At 37.4% G+C, this 19,549-nt stretch overlaps 1 protein-coding gene across 1 annotated transcript in view; it reads left to right on the top strand.

The window, feature by feature from the left end:
* TAF1B (TATA-box binding protein associated factor, RNA polymerase I subunit B) overlaps positions 1-17,084 on the top strand; it is a 47,471-nt gene extending 30,387 nt beyond the window's left edge. Inside the window, exons 9-15 of the mRNA XM_081314940.1 lie at positions 4,041-4,188; positions 4,943-5,120; positions 5,837-5,883; positions 6,642-6,732; positions 11,129-11,199; positions 12,535-12,757; positions 16,219-17,084. Of these exons, the coding sequence (XP_081171066.1) occupies positions 4,041-4,188; positions 4,943-5,120; positions 5,837-5,883; positions 6,642-6,732; positions 11,129-11,199; positions 12,535-12,757; positions 16,219-16,411 (951 nt within the window). The 3' untranslated portion in view covers positions 16,412-17,084. The remainder of the gene's footprint in view (positions 1-4,040; positions 4,189-4,942; positions 5,121-5,836; positions 5,884-6,641; positions 6,733-11,128; positions 11,200-12,534; positions 12,758-16,218) is intronic.
* Positions 17,085-19,549: the final 2,465 nt, after the last annotated feature.

Raw genomic sequence — 19,549 nt, 5'->3', positions numbered from 1 at the left:
AGAAGCCTGGAAATGTTGCTTCTTCATATACTTAGAACAAATTTTATTTAGTGGGTGAAATATAGACATAGAAAGACATAGTAGAGCTATAAATGATCAGATCCTATAAGGTGGAAACATCCATACTGCGTGGCATGATCTTAAGAGGACCCAACAATGCAGCATTTCTCATAGTATCTAAGTGTTGAGTCTTACAAAAGAAAATCAGTCTCTGGACTTGCTGTGCAACCAGAACTATTTGAGCAGTACAGACAAAATAGAGTTTTCAAGACTCACACCTAGACTTAATTAAAAAGTATTTATTATGTCTGTGAAACTCTTTGGCAGAGGAAACATCAATAACTTGCGCTATGCTGGTGACATCACACCAATAGCGGGAAAATACAAAGGCTCTGGAAGCCCTAGTACTAAAAGTCAAAGAGCACAGTGGGGAAAAAATGGGATTAAAATATAAAGAACTAATGAGTACAGATAGAACAGCCAGCCTTAGAATTGTCAGTTGAAGTTATGGAAGTTCCTTGGGTAGTTTCTGGCTTTTAGGACCAATCATCCAATAGTAAAGGAACAAGGAGTCCAGAAATATACTATTAGCATTTGGTAGAGCAACCATGAAGGTCTTCGAAAAGCTACTCAACTGTTGTGATGTGTTCATATTTACAAAGATCAAAATCATGCAGCCATGATTTTCCCTGTGTCACTCTATTGGAAATGCAAGTTAGACTTTGAAGAAGTCGGATAGGAAGAGTATTGACACCTTTAAACTTGAGTATTGGAAAAGACTCCTGACAATATGGCCGGTAAGAAAACAAAGCGGTGGATCATCAAACAAAACAATGCAGAGTTTGCAGCACAAATGACAAATTGCCCAACTTGGGACACATGATTGCAAAGTCCTAGCTCTCTGGAAAAGGCTTTAATGCTGGGAAAGGTGGAAGGAAAGAGAAGAGAGTGACCAGGAGCAAGGTGGCGATGAGTGCGCTGTTGGGAGATCTGAAAGAAAGGATTAAGCCTAGATTGTTGTGGAGAAAATCTGTGTGATTGCTAAGAGTCAAAAACAATGACACATAATCTCTTTGCCTGTACTGAAGTGGTACAATTACTGTTCACCTTTTGTTTGTTAATTAGTTTGTTGTTGTTTTAACCATGCACTCTTGGCGTCTTTATAGGCAAGCACTTTCCATGCTAGCCTGTCAGGTGCAGCTTCTTTCAGCTGTTGCATGTTCATCTTTGTATCAGTTTTGACGTTATCAAGCCAGCGTGTTCTTTGTTTGCCCCTTCTTGTTCCTCTATTACCTAGCATCATTTATTCCCCCATGAATTTGCATGCATGCATGACATGGCCAAAATAAATCAGGTGTAATCTTATGATTGGCTTCTAGTGATGTGTCTGGTTTTATATGATTCAGTAGTATTTTGGTATTTTTTAAAATATTCACACCTAAATGCAGTGGTGTTTTTTTCTCCCCACAACCCTATGAGGAAGGTGGGCCTGCGATTGGTTTAGAGCAGGGGTCAGCAACCTGAAACAGTGAAAGAGCCACTCGGAACCGGTTCCCTCACAAAAGGAAAAACTGGGAGCCGCAAAAAAATGTGTGTACATGCGTGCGTGCGCAGAACAGGGCTTGACTGAAGAGTGGAGCCAAGGCGAGATATGCACCTACCCTGCATATTTGAATTGATTGGTTGAACTTTTTTTAGTCCCACTTTTTTTTTTTTTTTTTTGGACTGCACATGGCAGACTGGGAGCCGCAGGAGATGGCTGAAAGAGCCGCATGCGGCTCTGGAGCCGCGGGTTGCAGACCTGTGGTTTAGAGTCATCAGGTGATTTTTCCTGTTTGAAGATGGACTAGAACTTGGCTCTTCCAGTTTCTAGTCCAACACATGTACTACTAGACCACACTTCCATGCTTGTGATAGGGCTAATCAGTTTGTTATATGTTGCTCTAAATGTTAGTGCTGGTTTTTAAAGTTCTTCTGTTTTGATCTTCATCTTAGTGTGCAGCTATTTGGCACATTCCAAATTTGTATAAATGCTTTCTTTGCCTGAACGGTCTTACTGTATTTCATTACCCTGCTGGATGGCCAAACTGCTTGTGTTGTTTTTGAAGGGAAAGACTTGTAGCTAACTAGCTGAGGAAAATTATATTGTTGACAGAAAGCTCAGATTTGCTTAGATTAAGCCTCCGGTCTCTGTGGAGTCTGTATTCACTTTATAAATGTCACTAATTTTTGATAATACAGTGAAAACGTCAATATTGTGGATGTGACAGAAAAAGAATTTAGGTAGCCTTGGGTGGGGTGAACATGGTGGTCCTCGCCATTTCCTGCATATCCCAGGTTTTTAAAAAAATATATATATAGGACTTGGTATATGTTTAAATATTTTTTGTAGTTAAGGTATTCATGATGGCTTTTATTTGGCTTTCTTTAAATGAATGGCTTTATTCTGATAGAATTATTTAGCACCTAAAAATTATATTAAATGTTTCTTTAAAACCTTTAGTGAATTACTGTATAATTATTTTAGTGACAGATTGTAGGTTTTTCTGAAATTTTGTTCTAGAGTTATTTCTTTAAAGTATATTTTAACTGCCTATAAAAGAAAAACCTCAGAAATTTCTTGTACCATAGTTCTCTCACATTAAATTCTCTCACATTAAGACAAACTGAATGTAAGAAATTATATTTCTGAATATAAGTGATAATTATGTGTGTGGATGGGGGTCTTTTCGGTTTGCTATAGACTCTCCCATTGAATTTCTGTGAGATCAGATTGGTCCTGTGAATGACCATTTTTCATGTGCAGTGTCTCATTCCACCAATGGTGGAATATAGCTGAAATGAGATTATACCCTTCCCTGCAATATACACAAATTAATTTGGTGGCAATTTTGGTTTCCTATAGCAAAGTGGTGTCACTTTTACTCCAAGTATTGCCACTTAGTTGGTTTTGCTTTTACTCTAGGAATTGCCACTTAAAGCAATAGACTACTTTCAGCTTTCCCTGAGCCTAGAAACTTTTATAGTCATGAAAATGACCATATTTTCTTATTAAAAAAGACTTCATCTTCCTTAGACAATTTGTTTCAACATGCCGATGAATCTTCATATCCTTCATTATTGTTTAGGGTTGAAAAAAATTGCTATTTCAATTCACGTGTTTAAGAATAAAACTTTTCCCATACGTTCAGTTCATTTTATGTTGATTAAAATGTTATTTTTCAGTTTTTAAAATTTTGGAAAGATGATGCATGGAGATGTCATAGGTACTAGGAAAGGACGTTGCTTCCAGCTCGTAACTCCCATTGTTAAATCCTGCTTTTAGACTACTGTCCTGAAGTCTCTGCAGGCCAGCATAAACCCAATGTACAAGTGTCCTGTAATACAAATATTTCTGGTTTTACAAGAAAAACCTCCAGGTAGAAAACATACTTTAAAAAAACTTGCTGATCTGAACATTCATAACTAATAGTAGTACAGCTTCTAAATATTTATGTTCTGGTACACATTTTTTCTTTAAATTATACACATTATATGTTCCTGATCTCTGGGATCTTGAGCATATTTAATGAGCGGTAAAGCTTGAAATGTTTTGAATGAATGTTGTATCATCAGCCCCTTAAAAAAACTAAAACAAGGGAAGGAAAACTGTTATGCCATAGATAACAATGTTTTCCGCCATTCATGCATTCCCCCCCTTTTTTGTCCAATTTAGTAATATAGTGGTTTTGTTCAGTCTCATAACTTGTAAAACAGGAATGGAGAATCTTCAGCACATGCAAGCCTCTTTAGTGAAATGTCTTCTCTTCCATTCCATATTTATGATTTAGCTAATATTTTTCGAAAGAGCTTAATTGATTAATATTGATTCTGGATGAACTCTGCATAATATTTGGGGCTCTTTATAACTAAGAAAACATCGGCTTCAGTATTGAGCAAGATGAGGATAGTGATCATGTAGAAAATGAGTTTGTTCATTCAGACACAAGCTCATAATCCATAATATCTTCTAATACTTATTTACATATTTTATTTTTCAGTCTTGGCCTAAGTATGATGATGTTCATAAAAAAATGCATGCCCTTGCGGAATTCATGGACCTGCCTTGTTTTCCAGATATAACAGAGCGCAGCTTCCTTCATCCAAATATTCTTTGCATGAAATACATGATGGAAATCAACTTGCCTGGTAAGGGAATATTTAGTAGTCTACTTTAATATCTTCTAGTTGTTTAAATGTTCTTGTTCAAAATCTAATTTTTTGAAACAGGATCCTATATTAAAAGAAGATAATGCGTACAATGAACAAGCAATTGGTCCTTTATGAATCAAAAATAAAGATTATCTATCTGTCTATATATTTATCTATCTACCTACCTACCTATCATGGACTAGATTCAGACCATCACTGAATCTAGTGAAGGATTTGTGACATCCTTGCTAACTTGAAAAAGCAGAAATGTTCTTACATTATGCTCTTAATTTAGTATAATAATTAAAAACCCTTTATTAAGAACAATAAATGCTATCATACTATCAACCTTTGAAACATCAACATATACGCTATTTAAAGTTTTGCAGAATATGAAGACATGATCATGAACTATAGTTTAATTTTACTTAGTGCATTAAGTTTCTGATTACTTATATTTTCTAACAAAATCAATGGAACTTTATGGAATTTTACTTTGATTATGTAATGCCCAAAGTAAGCAGTTAGACTTTTGTTTTTATTGACCTGGGCTATTTTGTGCCGGGAGATGTTATAATATAATTTTCCATGTTATCTGAAATACTAGTTCCTAAGGACTAAACATGTTTACTTGCAACCATGTAACTATTTCAAACAGAGAATATGTAACTCACTGGTTGCTGTGGTGACTATTTCAGAATGATGCATTATAACATTTGAGGCTGCTCTCAATCATTTTTTTTTCATTCAGATGATATGAACAAATGGACTTGTAGAGTGATTAAAAAAATTGGTGTTGGTGAAACAGACTTTCTGACGCTTCATCCTGGTAATAAATCAACTTGGAAAGTGAAATATGATATACTTGCTGTAGCTATTATTATAGTAGTGCTGAAAATTCTATTCTTGCTGGATGATGAATATGAGTGGTAAGTGTCCTTTGCTTTATAAAAAGAATACTTAACTTTGCAGCTCTCAATTGCAAAAATAGTAGTCAAATGTTGTTAATTATAAAAATTTATTCTATTCTAAAGTTGAAATCAGTTTAGATAAAAGATAGCTTGTTGCTTGGTTGATATTAATTTTCAACCATGGCTCCTCAGTGGATAGCTTTGGGCCAGTCAGTTTCTCTCAGCCCAGCCTACTTCATCAGATTGTTGTTGCTGGGGGAAAAAGGAGCCAGCACTATGTACAGTCTTGAGCTCCTGTACAAAAGACAATATGTAAATGTAATAAATAAATAAAAAATAAATTGCACTTGGATTTCCTTTTGCCATTTTCCTCCGACAGATTGTGTTCATTGGAGCTCTAAATAGTATCAGAATTTTTTGGACCTAATATGAATTAAAGTATTAATTATCTTATGTTCAGACCGATTAAAATGTTTTGATGGTGTGAAGTTTAATATTTGAGTTGTGCTGGCAGCCTAAATTTCTACAATGCATTCCTTTCATGCAACAGGTGCTAATTTGTACACAGTGTAAATATAAGGCTGACAGACTACAGATTACAGTAGTAATCTGGGGTGTTAAAATTGTAAACAGCCCAGTGATAGTAATTGAAATATTAAATACATTTGATAAGTTTAGACACAGGGTCATGATTCCAATAAATAGCCAATCTGATTCATATTTTGTATTTTCAGGCTGCTGGCAAACTATGTGGAGGAAAGAAACAAAAAAAATGAAGAAGGTACCAAGCTTTTTTTAAAAAAAACAACAACAACAATATAGATTAAGTTTTATAATTTCAACCATTCCTCCTAAAGTGTCTGGGGCATAATTGTGAAGGCTCATCGGAAAAATATTTGAAATTAGGAAAGAAAAAACAAAAGAACTCTGAATAATTTGGACTATGTTGGCAGATGACTTTAAGAATGTTCAAAGGGTTGCCTAGATTTTATAGTAGTATATCTATGCTACTTATAGTATATAAGTTTTGAGTAGGTGAGTTCAGAAATCATGTGAATCAACCAGTTCTTTAGTCACAGGCAGTCACAGATTGGCTGCAAATTTATGCTTTTCTTTCTCACAATCTCTCACTATTTTGATGCAGTTTCCTTGAAATATTCCCGCTGTCCATAACTGTGATTAGTATTAAACTGTTTTGATGACCTACATGTTTTGGCCAGTGGAGCTCTATGTATCTCAGGGTTACTATGGTTTAATAAAGATTGTTTTGTCACAGGGTGACAAAGCTGGTGAAATCATTTTATAAGCTTCAGTGTAGGTTGTTTGGGATTAAATCATTATCTTAAAAAATCTGCATTAGGAAGTAGACATGTTTATCTTAGCTACTATAGGATATCAGAAGATTAGTGTAGTACTTTTAATTACAGCGTGGAGGGAGTTAGCGTGGTTTCCCTGTGTCATAAGGCTTGTCTCTGTTTCTGAGCTTGCTTTCTATTGAATGCTTTTAAGAGAAGAGTTACAAGTTCTCTTGTTCTACAGGTTGTCCAATTTTTGATATTAGAAAATGGTACATGGTTGTAAAGAATATTTTGGATGTGGAGCAGAAGAAATTTAATGAAGAAAGAATCAGGTACATCTCTTAAACACTACTCTTGCTTGTTTTGATATTCCCTTTTAGGTTATGCAAAACAAAGCAAAGAAACAAGAAATAGTGAGCCAAAGAAAATAGGGCATTATAAGAGAAGGAAATACAGCTTAATATAATTTATACCAACACCCGTTCATTGATCTCTCCATTGTCTTTATATCCATATGAGCCAGTCTTGCTTCCCCCACGTGCTTCATCATTCTTTTCGTCCTTTAATCTTCCCTCTTTTCAGGATCTCATCAACTTCAGTCAATAATGGTTTTATCAGTTTTCCTCTTCCTCTCAACCTATTCATCCTTCATGTATTTCTTTTGGAACTTAATTCTCATTCATTCTCTTTGTATCACCAAACCAGCTTAGTATACATCATTCACCTTAATATTTGGCCCAACTTCTTCATTCCTTTATCTTATCTCTTCTTACTTTTCATGTCAGACTTTTTAAATACTCTCTTTCCACGACATTCAAGTTCTTGTTTCCCTGACACACCCAACTCTCACTTCCTGGTAACAAAGTGAACAGAAGCCTTCCCTTAAATACAGCCATTTCACCTTTTAAACAGATATTTATTCTTTGCAGTAGACCACACACTACATACTATCACTTGCTCATCCTACCATGTCTTTATTTTCTATCTTTAATAAATATTCTAAAATACTACTCCAAGCTACACTACGTTTATCTGGTGGCTCTGATTTTTTCCTACTCTGACTTCCCCTTTCTTTGTATTCAGACCAATTTTCAGTGAGTATAAACATTTAGACCCCCTTAGAAACCATACTGTAAGTCTTTGTATTTGCCTTGCTGCATGATAAATTATAAATATGGATTCTTATTTGATTTGTTAGGACTTCTATTGTGGATATATGTATGCTGTTAGTTTTGCCATTGCTGCTATTCTCCAAGTTTAAGTTCCATATCAGATATTGTTGGTGTTATATTTCAATTTTCAAACATAGCCTTTATACTCATATCAGCCAGCCACTTCACTAGCATGCTGGTATTTTCACATTTCTTCAGTATAAATTCTATAGTGTATATACGCTTCTGATTTTTTCAACTTTCCCAGTATATGATTTCTTCAGTGTATTCTTGGATGTGCATTACATTTTGGTACCATTCTTTAACAAATCACTATCATTCAGATATTCCTTCATGTCAGTTTTATCTGAAATTATTTTGTGATTTTTATTTTTAATCCAACACATTCTGCTGAGGTTCCTTGTTGGCCATTTTCATTCACTTGAAGAATTATGTTTTATTATAATTGTACAATAATACAAGTGGAAGTTGTTTTCCGTTGCCCTACCTCCTTTACGCGTTAGCTTGTTCAACTAATTCTTGCTCTAGTTATGTTCATTGCAACTTTCTTTTTCTCACATTATATGGTATGCTTCTTTTATCATTTTTGCAGCAATCATTAGCTAATATACTGTAGTGTAAATTCTTTAGAACTATACGTAATATTGCACTACTGTGTCAGAGGTTATCTGATTTGCAGTAAAGAGTCTGCTTAAACAAACAGTGAAGTGCACTGCTTTCTGTGAGGTTTGTTTAATCAGAATATCTATTAGCAGGAATTGGATGAAGCCCAGATTAACACTGCAGGTCATAATATTATAGTATTATGGATAGTTCTAAAAAGTTCACAAATTGCTCTCGCCACTGAATTCTATTCTATTCTATTCTATTCTATTCTATTCTATTCTATTCTATTCTATTCTATTCTATTCTATTCTATTCTATTCTATTCTATTCTATTCTATTCTATTTTATTTCACTCCACTCCACTCCACTCCTCATCCACAAAGACTCTTGCATTTGATCATTCTGCCTGGTATTCTTTTTCGTATCATCCATTACCACAGCTCCATATTCTTCTATGGTATTCTGTACTTTTAATTTGTTTCTGTCTGTTCCAGAGAGCTTCCACATCTTTTCATCTATTTCTCTTCTATTTATTCTTTTGTGAAATTATACTGCTACTCCCTTTTCATGTGGGGTTAATAACTCTAAGCCACAGCTTTAGCTATTTCATTCATAATTAAATATATACTTTTGCTTTCATGTCTGTTTTATCACCTCTAGTCTAGAATATCAAGATCATTCAGATTAACATCCTTCCGGTTTCCCTTAGTTTCATATACATACCACATATCAAAGTGGGTTTTTTATTTCTTCTGTTAATTCCTCGTATTTGTCATTGAGTCCACCCATACTCTAGATCAGTGTTTCCCAACCTTGGTCACTTGAAGATGTGTGGACTTCAACTCCCAGAATACCCTAGTCAGCTATGCTGAGTGGGGAATTCTGGGAGTTGAAGTCCACACATCTTCAAGTGGCCAAGGTTGGGAAACACTGCTCTAGATAGTCTTCCATTTGCCGTAATCACCTTCTAGACCATAGATACTCACCTCTACCATCTTATCATGACTTTAGTCAATTAAACTTTCCAAAAGGTTTTCCGGTGATTTGGAAAAGTGAAGCCTAAATTCCAAGCTTCATCCAGCCTGCATGCAGTATTTCCTGTTAACACTAAGGCCAGTACTGGTCAAGATGGTACATTTTCCATTTGGGGAATGAATAATGATACTCAAGAGATAATGATAAAGTTAGAAGTCATTTAAAACTGTGTATGTGGGAGCATGAGATAATGTAAGCTGTGTGTTTCCCAACTCTCAGAATCTAAAGGAAGGGGAAGACCTGTATATGGGTTTGATTGTAACATGACCATTTGGGGGGTATTTATAGTACATTCAGAAAGTATTCAGACTCACTTCACTTTTTGTTGTTCTGCAGCCTCATTTTACTGTTGTTGAAATTCATTTTTTTTCCTCATTAATCTACACTCAGTACTCCATAATGAAAAAGTGAAAACAAATTTTAGAAATGTCTGTAAAGTTGCTAAAAAGAAAAAACTGAAATACCACATTGGTGTAAGTTTTCAGACCCTTTGCAACAACACTTGAAATTTAGCCCCAGTGCCTACTATTTCTCTTGATCATTGCTGACATGTTTCTGCACCTTGATTGGAGTCGACCTGTGGTAAATTAAATTGATTAGACATGATTTGGAAAGGTACACACCTCACAGCTGACAATGCATACTGTAGCAGAGCAAAAGCCATGAGGTCAAAGGAACTGCCTGCAGAGCTGAGAGACAGGATTATTGCAAGGCACAGATGTGGGGAAGGCTACAATAAAATTTCTGCTGCACTAAAGGTTCCTAAGAGCACAGTGGCCTCCATAATTCTCAAATGGAAGATGTTTGGCACAACCAGGACTCTTCCAAAACTGGTTGCCCGGTCAAACTGAGCAATTGGGGGCCTTAGTAAGAGAGGTGGCCAAGAACCCAAAGGTCCCTGTGACTGAGCTCCAGAGATCCTGTGTAGAGATGCAACAGAGTTCCAGAAGGACTACCGATATCACTGCAGCTCTCCATCAATCTGGGCTTTATAGCAGAGTGGCTAGATGGAAGCCTCTCCTTAGGGCAAAACACATGAAAACCCTCTTGGAGTTTGTAAAAATGTACCTGAAGGACTCTCAGACTGTGAGGAACAAGGTTCTCTGTCTGATGAAATCAAGATTGAACTGTTTGGCCTCAGTTCTGAATGTTATGTCTGCAGGAAACCTGGCACTGCTCATCACCTGCCCAATATCATCCCAACAGTGAAGCATGGTGGTGGCGGTGGCAGCATGCTGTGGGGATGTTTTTCAGCAGCAGGGATTGGGAGACTGTCAGGGTTGAGGGAAAGCTGAATGGAGCAAAGTTCAGGGATATCCTCAATGAAAACCTGTTCCACAGCACTCAGGACCTCAGACTGGGCTGAAGGTTCACTTCCCAACATGACAACGATCCTGAGCACACTGCCAAGACAACACAGGAGTGGCTTAGGGACAACTCTGAATGTCCTAGAGTGGCCCAGCCAGAACTCTATTGGACATCTCTGGAGGGACCTGGAAATGGCTGTCCATCGACGGTCCCCATCCAGCCTAGCTGAGCTTGAAAGGATTTGCATGAAAGAATGGGAGAAAAATCCCCCAATCCAGGTGTGCAAAGCTTCTCGTGTCATACCCAAAAAGACTCGAGGCTATAATTGCTGCCAAAGGTGCTTCAACAAAATACTGAGTGAAGGGTGTGAATACTTAGCCCAATGTTATATTTCAGGTTTTTTTCTTTTTAATAAATTCACAGGCAGTTCAAATGTTCTGTTTTCACTTTGTCATTATCAGTACTGAATGTAGATTAATGAGAAAAAATTAATTTCAAAAACTGTAGAATTAAGCTGCAGCATAACAAAATTCACAAAAGTGAAGGGGGTCTGAATACGCTGTAGACGTCTCCTGCATGCACCCAAAAACCATTATTTCATTTTTAGGCGTTTATGGCGATGTGAGAAGCCACTATTCTATACAGCCACTGAAAAGTATGTTGTCCTCAAGAAGAAACGTGAGTAGAGTTATTGTTATTTCCTTTCCCTAAAATATACATCATATTCCTTTTTGTTCAGAGAATGAGAAGCCAAAATAACTTGCTCTACAATTGGAAGAACTAATTTTATTCATTTGCCTATTTGTTTGTTTATGTGATTTATATGACTGCTCATCTTACACAGGTGACTCACCAGCTTCCCTGTTTAGCTTGTTCCCCCTGTAATTGAAATCACCTGACCATCTTCTTGGCCAGAAACTAGGCTTCCAACAGAAATTTCTCACTTGATACTTCCTTACTGAGGTCTAGTAGATTATCCTCAGTGTAATTTGTCCATGCGCAGGAGGGCCCTCTTAACTTTGCCTGCATTCTTTTTCTCCTCAGGAGAAATCTAGTGTCGGCAGTGATTGCACAGAACACTTGGATTCTTCCAGAAAGGATTGTGCCACATATTTTCTTGGCCATTTCATGGGAGGTCCCTGGCTACTAAGATTTTGTATTTCCATTTCTAGGTAGATCAAGCGTGGTTTAAGCTTCCCTCAAAGTAGCTATGCCAGAGCAGGGCTTGAGTTTTATTATTTATCCTCTTTACTAACCTTTTTAGCCTTGATACGGATGTCTTGGCAATACGTTTTCTTCTGAGAGAAGCGACCCAGTAATTTTTGTTTCTTGGAAGTCTTTTTTTTCTAATGCTTCCTTAAATCCTGAGATTGCAAGTGCTCCTTTTGAAGTGTATGTGAGTATGGATGGGGGTGAGGGTAGAGGGGCACATATAATTTCCTTACTGTGAATTTCTGTTGTCTTAAGTGTCATGGAAGGGGGGTTGGCCATCTTTATTTCTTCTAGGACCAGAAAGTTATAACGACAAAAGACCACAAATTAAACAACAAATTAACATTAAACAGCACTCCTGGAACTTCCTGTTTTGCATTTTTTTTTCTTATATCGCTTAACTATTCTAGTTTGTTGACAACTCCAGGTGTTAGAGCTTCCCATTTCAGACATGCTTTGTTGTGCTGGCTTGAACTACTGCATTGTTCTTTCAGTCTGATCTAGGAATTGAGATGATAGCTCCCCTTGAAGAGATTTTGATGGGGGGAGGGGGAGGGGTGGTCTTCATATTGGATCCCATTTGCTTTGTATTGTATTTTATTTTTATTGTTTATAATTCTGCTAGCAGCCCATGATTAGTTTAGAATCAGGTAGTACCTAAATTGAAACCGATAAACAAATCAGACAAAATTAGAAATTGGATCCTCCCTCACTTGCTGCTCGTAAGTGAAATATCTGGATATACCTAAAACAATCGCAAATGGGTGTACTTTATTATTGTAGTATTTTTGTTCTGTACAGAGGTGGTAATGGATCTTCAGAGACAGTTTCGTACCCTGACTGGCTGCCTGGAACTAACTGAGAAGCAAAAGCCTTCCCTTTTCCAGTTCAACTGGATGGAAGAAAGCACAAAAAAGGACTGTTTTCATGGGCATAGTCTTGGAGCAATTTTACAACAAAAAGGAGATATCTTTACCCCTCTGAACAGAGACTATTGGTTGTGTACAGTTAAAAAGCGCAAGAGGTAAGTTTTTAATGCTCTTGTTGAAAATGTGTGCCGAATGTTCCATTTTTAAAATGGTTGAATTAAACTTGGTGGCGCAACAGCTCCCTTTGTTCTTGGATGAAGCTGATTATCAAGACCCGTACCAATCGGGCTTCAGGCCCGGGTACAGCACGGAGATGGCATTGGTTGCGCTGGTGAATGATCTCTGGCGGGCTCGGGACAGGGGTTGCTCCTCTGTCGTCCTTTTAGACCTTTTGATACCATCAACCATGGTATCTTGCTGCGACGTCTCAGGGGGCTGGGAGTGGGAGGCACAGTTCTCCAGTGGTTCTCCTCCTACCTTCTGGGACGTTCGCAGTCGGTGTTGGCAGGGGGACAGAGGTCGACCTTGAGGCCTCTCATTTGTGGAGTCCCTCAGGGATCGGTCCTCTCGCCTCTCCTGTTCAACATCTACATGAAGCCGCTGGGCGAGATCATTCGTGGTTTTGGAGTTGGGTATCATCAGTATGCTGATGATACCCAGCTTTTTATTTCGACCCCAAACCACCCCAGTGATGCCCTCGACGTGATGTCCCGCTGCCTGGAGGCGGTCCGGGTCTGGATGGGGAGGAACAGGCTTCGGCTCAACCCTGACAAGACTGAGTGGCTGTTCGTGCCGGCATCCCGGGAAATTCCGATTATTCCATCTCTGGCCATGGGGGGTGAGCTATTACCCCCCGTAGATAGGGCGCGCAACTTGGGGGTCCTTCTAGACTCACAGCTCTCTTTAGAAGAGCATATTGGAGCTGTGACTAGGGGGGCCTTTGCCCAGGTTCGCCTGGTGCGCCAGTTGCGACCCTATCTGGACCGGGATGCCTTACGTACAGTCACTCATGAGCTCGTGACCTCTCGTCTGGACTACTGTAATGCTCTCTACATGGGGCTGCCCTTGAAGTCCACTCGGAGGCTTCAACTGGTGCAGAATGCAGCCGGGCGAGTTGTACTGGGAGTTTCCCGATACTCCCATGTTACACCTTTGCTCCGCGAGCTGCATTGGCTGCCGGTTGCCCTCCGGGTGAAATTCAAGGTGTTGGTAATGACTTACAAAGCCCTACATGGCATGGGTCCGTGCCTACGGCAACACCTGCGGCCGGCGTCAACTTCCCTCCGTCCAGTGCGCTCCCACAGAGAGGGCCTCCTCAGGGTGCCTCCGATCAAAGAATGCCGATTGGTGGCCCCCAGAGGGAGGGCGTTCTCTGTAGGCACGCCAGACCTGTGGAACCGCTTGCCGGTTGAGCTCCGGATGGCCCCCGACCTTCGCTCCTTCCGGCGCGATCTAAAAACGTATTTATTTGAGCAATCTGACCTGGTCTGATGGGTTAGGCTTGGGGTTTTAATGTTTTTAATTATTGTTTTAAATTTTAAATTTGGGCATTATATTTAATTGTTTTTTAACTTTTGTATTCTGTTTTTTATATTTATTGCCCTGTACACCGCCCTGAGTCCTTCGGGAGAAGGGCGGTATAAAAATATAATCAATCAATCAATCAATCAATAAATAAATAAATAAACTGTCTATATTAGAGCACCAAACTGGAGTCCTAATGTGGCAGTTGGTGATCCAGTTGAGAGATTGCCAAAAGTTGTGTCAGGCATGAAATTCCAGTTAAACTGACAACATGCTTATGCACAGGAATTTATTCAGCCGATGGTTAACGCTATTTTGGCACTAGATAAGGGTCAGTGGGATGCAAGAGGAGTTGAACTTAATCCTTTTGTGGCCACATAGAGAGACTAGGCTGATTCCTCTTTTGACTTGGTCCCCAGATTCTTCCACTCCTCCTAAAAGTTGTTAACAAAATAAAAATATTTTTAAATGACCAAGGAATATTATTAATCACATGATCTGAGAGGAATCCTATTAACTATGAGCATTATAATTAATTTGAGATGTAAATGATATGTTTTGGGTTTTACATTGTTTTTATTCTGCTTTTCTTTTATATTTTTATTATTTATATATAATCTTATATAAATATAAACTTATATTTAACTTTATTTTTCTAAAAACGTAAGCTCCAGTAAAGCTATAGAAACTCTTAGAGACTTTTTCCACATGCATCGGACCAATTATATTATGAATTTAAAAATGGCTAGAACAGATGACTTCGAACTGTCTTGTAAACCTTATCTACCAATATAAATTTAGAAGTCCCAGGGTTCTACGTGGCCACAAAATCTACTTTTTAAACACTATAGATGTTAAGTGTGGCTGGCAAAAATTGTGGCTAATGATAAACAACAGAGGTATTCTACCAGTTTTCAATGGAAAATCAAACAAAAATGGAATGTAAAGAGTCCAATAGATTTAAGCACATTTAATACACTCTGGGGGGGAAATTAAATTGTCAATATCATTGAAAATCTTAATGTTCTGATGGCATCATCTTGCCTGCTGTGACTTTTAGCTGTCTCAATGTATTGGAAAAACAATTACTGTACTAGGTCTTCAGTCCTACAAAAATGCTATGCCTATGATACATCTAAATGAATATAGTATGGTGACGGTTGGAAATCAGTAAGACTAAGACAATTCCATCGATCCAATTATCATTAAACTCAGTTTTTAAAGAGAATTGTATAGTTTTGTTTTCTTTAATTTTGCCGTTAGAGACAATGAGAGCTGATACTTTCCAGTACCAGAATGAGAATGAAAACGTCTACACAAAAGCCGCTGAATATTGCTAATTACATGGAATATATACTATATGCCCTGTGGCTTGCATTTAAAGTAACTCCTAATCCACTCCATCTTTTCCCCAGATTATGTGACTGTGAATGAATTGACGTTATAGTTTTCAACATTTATGTTTCTGGATCCTTATCTAAATTTCTGCCTCAGAGTGTAACAACCTATGTGTAGATGGGGACTGTATGACTTTACAGATTTATTTTGAAGGCAAACAATGTAAAAATTATAGACTACATCCAATATTATAGATTATTCAGTGAGACAAATCTGAAATTAAGATTTGTTCTACAGATAGAATATCATCTGTCTGATACCATTGCATAAGTATCTAAGTGCTTAGCGGTAAAGAACATCTGAAGATCTGTAATGGGTTTCATTGAGGGCCATCTGGTCTAGCATTATGGCTAACCAGATGTATCCAGGAAGCTAATAAACCTGGACAGGCCCTCTTCCCTGTTGTCTTTTATCAGCAAGTATTTTGGACATAATTCCTGAGATTCCAGAAATAGTACATAGACATTAAAACCAAGAACCAAATAGACAGCTCAATCTTCATGAATTTATCTTGTATGTTATTTATTTGTATTTATATCTTGCTTTTCCTCCAAGGAAATTGATTTGGGATCTTTCTTCATTTTAAGCCCACAAGATGATTAATATTTATGATTTGGTCTCTGTTTTCTGAACATTGTAATTTTAGAATACACTTGTGCTACTTTTCTTACAACATTATTTCTCTCTTTGTTAGGCCGCGCAACCCTCGCAGTCGGTACATCGAATCAGATTTTCCCCATACCTATCGATTTATGCTAGATCTGTTTTCCTTCCTCCTAAGAGTGCAGCCCTATCTCATCCATGAAGAAGTATCTACGATAGAACATAAACTCTTTCATTCCAAATTTCATATGAAGTCCAGAATATTCAAAGTTCAAAAAAAGTGAAAAGTCGTTAAGTCCAGTGACTGTTGTAAGGAAGACCTATACTAGTAACCAAAAATAATCCATGTAAGTTTCATGCTCCATCTCATTAATTCCATGGAAATTATCAGGTTAAGAGAGATGCATCCTGTCTGCAATTAGTTTATATTTAGATCAGCTTCAGAAATCAAATCTAACAACCGAGCTTTGCAAAGGAAAAAAAAATCAGTGATGAGTGTGAACACTACCTCTGTTTTCTCAGGTCTCTCCTGCCTAAGGAGCCTTTGTTTTGTAGAAGATGAACCAGTTTGTTAAGTAACAGTTTTCTGCTAAATGCATATAATATTGGGAAAACCCCATTTCCTAAGCATCCAGTTTGGGAAACTTTTGAGTGTGCAATTCATACAAACTGGGTTTGCAAGCTAAATTTGTTGGACTAGTGTTATGTTTGAACTGAATCTTGCACATCCATTCATCAGGAAAATTATAGAAAAGATGAGATCTGACTACCAAAGTTTGTTTTTCTTCTGTGCAATAATGATATAAATAATGTTTTCTGTTGTAAAATGTTCACACATTTATTTATATTGTATAATATAAACAGTATAGATAATATTTTCTTTATATAGCTCTATTATATTTTTCTCATTAAAGTGTATTTATTACTGCAAAAAATAAAACTCAATATATATTGAAATGTTACCTTTTTTTTGGAAATTAAAACTACATCTGAATCTAGTGAAACAGTAGGCGACGTGTTACTTTGCCTTTTCTCAAAGCGCGGAGGCCAGTTCCGACTTTTCAATCTGATTCTCCGAACAGTTTCAGTCTCAGCCCTTACTAATTTTCTCTTTAATTCTTTTATATTTTAGAAAGTAGATTACTCATCAGAGTAGCTAAAAAGGGCCATAACATTGAAAGGTAAAGGGGTTTGGTTTTTCCCCCGTTTTGTTTGTTTTGGGGAGGAGAATCAAATGTACCTGAGAGAGGGTCAAGGATATCTCACTTCCTAATGATACTTTTGAAGAACTTGGAATGCTAGTACACACTGAATGTGAGTGAACAGTTTTAACAAGGTTGCAAAAGCAGCAAATGTAATTTTAGGCTGCATCAACAACAGAAGAGCTGTTTCTTAGTCATGAGAAGTAACCCACTTAATCTGTTTTGGTCAGATTCCCCAGCCCCACCCCTCTGTTCTGGGTGCCTTGATTCAAGGTGGTTTTAGACTAGAGGAATTGGATCGGTGCAGAGAAGGGCAGTGAGGATTATCAGAGGACTAAGAACAGAATCCTGTCAAAAGATAGAATAAACTTAGGGCTTTAGCGTTAAAGAAAAGCGGAGGGAATTCTTCAAACACTGAAAGAATGTCGCACATAAGAAAATAAAAAGAGACCAGTTCTCTATTATTCCGTCATGTAAGACCTGAAATAACAATGTAAGTGATGGAAAGGTAGATAACCATTGAATTCTTTGAGGAAAAAGTATCCTAATAAATCGGTGAAAACAGAACTGAATATGCAAAGAGTTGTAGAGTGAACAGGAAGGGATATTTTATCATGTAAAAAAGCTAAAGAAATTTGGATACAAATACATACAGTCGCCTAATTCAGAAGATTTTAAAGATTAAAGTCTTTGGGGACTAATAGGCAACTAGAAAAAGGTCGTGGATATGACAACTGCAGCAGGATTATTATATGCTCCAAAGTGGAATGATTCAACACTACCCACAATGGAGGAATGGTTTGTGAAGTTGGGGAAATTTGCAGAAAAGGCTAAATTAACTTTTTTTTATTAGAGAAAAGACAGTCATCTATATCAGAGGTCCCCAACCTTTTGGTCACCAGGGACTGGTTACGTGGAGAGAGGTTTTTCGTGGACCGGAGGGGGCGTGGTTTTGTGTGCTGCCTGCATCCCACAGATGGGGCTTTGCTTGTTTGTGCAGGCCGGTTGCTGGCATGCCGCAGCCTAGTACCAGTCCACGGACTGGGGATTGGGGACCTCTGATCTACATTTATGGCTGAATTAAAATCTCTTATTGCCCTTTTGTATGAAACAAAAAAATGCACTTTTGATTTGCAGTTTTGATGATTAGGGAAAAAATGGAAAATAGAAAAAGGTAGCTTTTTTGTAATCATAAAGGTAAGAGATAGCTTTGTACTCATTTGCTACAAAGGAAATTGAAAGCTGCTTTTTGTATATTGAGGTTTCCCCCCCCCCTTTATTCTTTTTATTCTTTTAGAATAAAGTTTGTGTTAGAATTTTTTTTCTCTTGGTTTCCCATATTGAAAGAAAGGGTTGAGGTCCATAGCCTAAGTGGCCCCTTCTTGCTGTAGTATTTTAAGTTTTTAAAAGAAGTTTCATGCCTATAAGAACACTATTCAAGTTAAACTTGTAATACGGGACTACTTACAGGTTCAAATTTGGTTTTCCTGGACCTTACAATTTCAAGCTAAACTCCACCCTGCTTCTGAGATACAATATTAACTTTTAACTAATAATATAGCTGTGTTTAATTGCTTACCTCTTTTTGAAAAATGGGGTGTATTTAATGACAGATACAACTTTATTTTGGAACCACAGGGAGTCAATACTGTTTTTCCTACTGCTTATCTTGAACTAGTCCTGGTCCCAAGCAATTTGTTGTATTCTTTTTGGGATGCTGAAGCAATTTAATATCCAATACACAAAACTAAAACTGTATTATTATTTTTTGTCCTTGTATTTTGGTGTAAACAATCCAGGATTTATAAATAAAAGATGCCACACTTCTTAAGCAGCTGATCTCAGTTCAAGCATTCAGCATTTTATGAATTAAATCACAAATAAAAGGCAGAGAAATAGTGCACAGTAATGCATAACCTTTCTGGGGATCATGTTTTAAGGGAAAATAGAAACTGGAAAAAATATTTAGAAGTCAGTAGCAAACTTCTCCTATATGAGGCCAAAAAAACTGTACATTCCGTGAATCTGTGGAAGTTAAGGAGACTGATTTTATTTATATGAGCCTAGAACACCAAGTGCTTTAAGTCCACTTCACATTATATTGAGGTGGAGCTGTATTTCTCAATCAGCTAAAAGTGGAATCACCTGGGGGTAAGGTGTGAGGCTCTAAATAATAACTCTAAAAAAAGTTAACTACTTTTCTGTTTATATTCAGATTAG

Source organism: Vipera berus (genome assembly GCF_964194415.1).
Source record: "Vipera berus genome assembly, chromosome: 1".
Classification (NCBI taxonomy): Eukaryota; Metazoa; Chordata; class Lepidosauria; order Squamata; family Viperidae; genus Vipera; species Vipera berus.
This window is presented reverse-complemented; position numbering and strand designations above follow the sequence as displayed.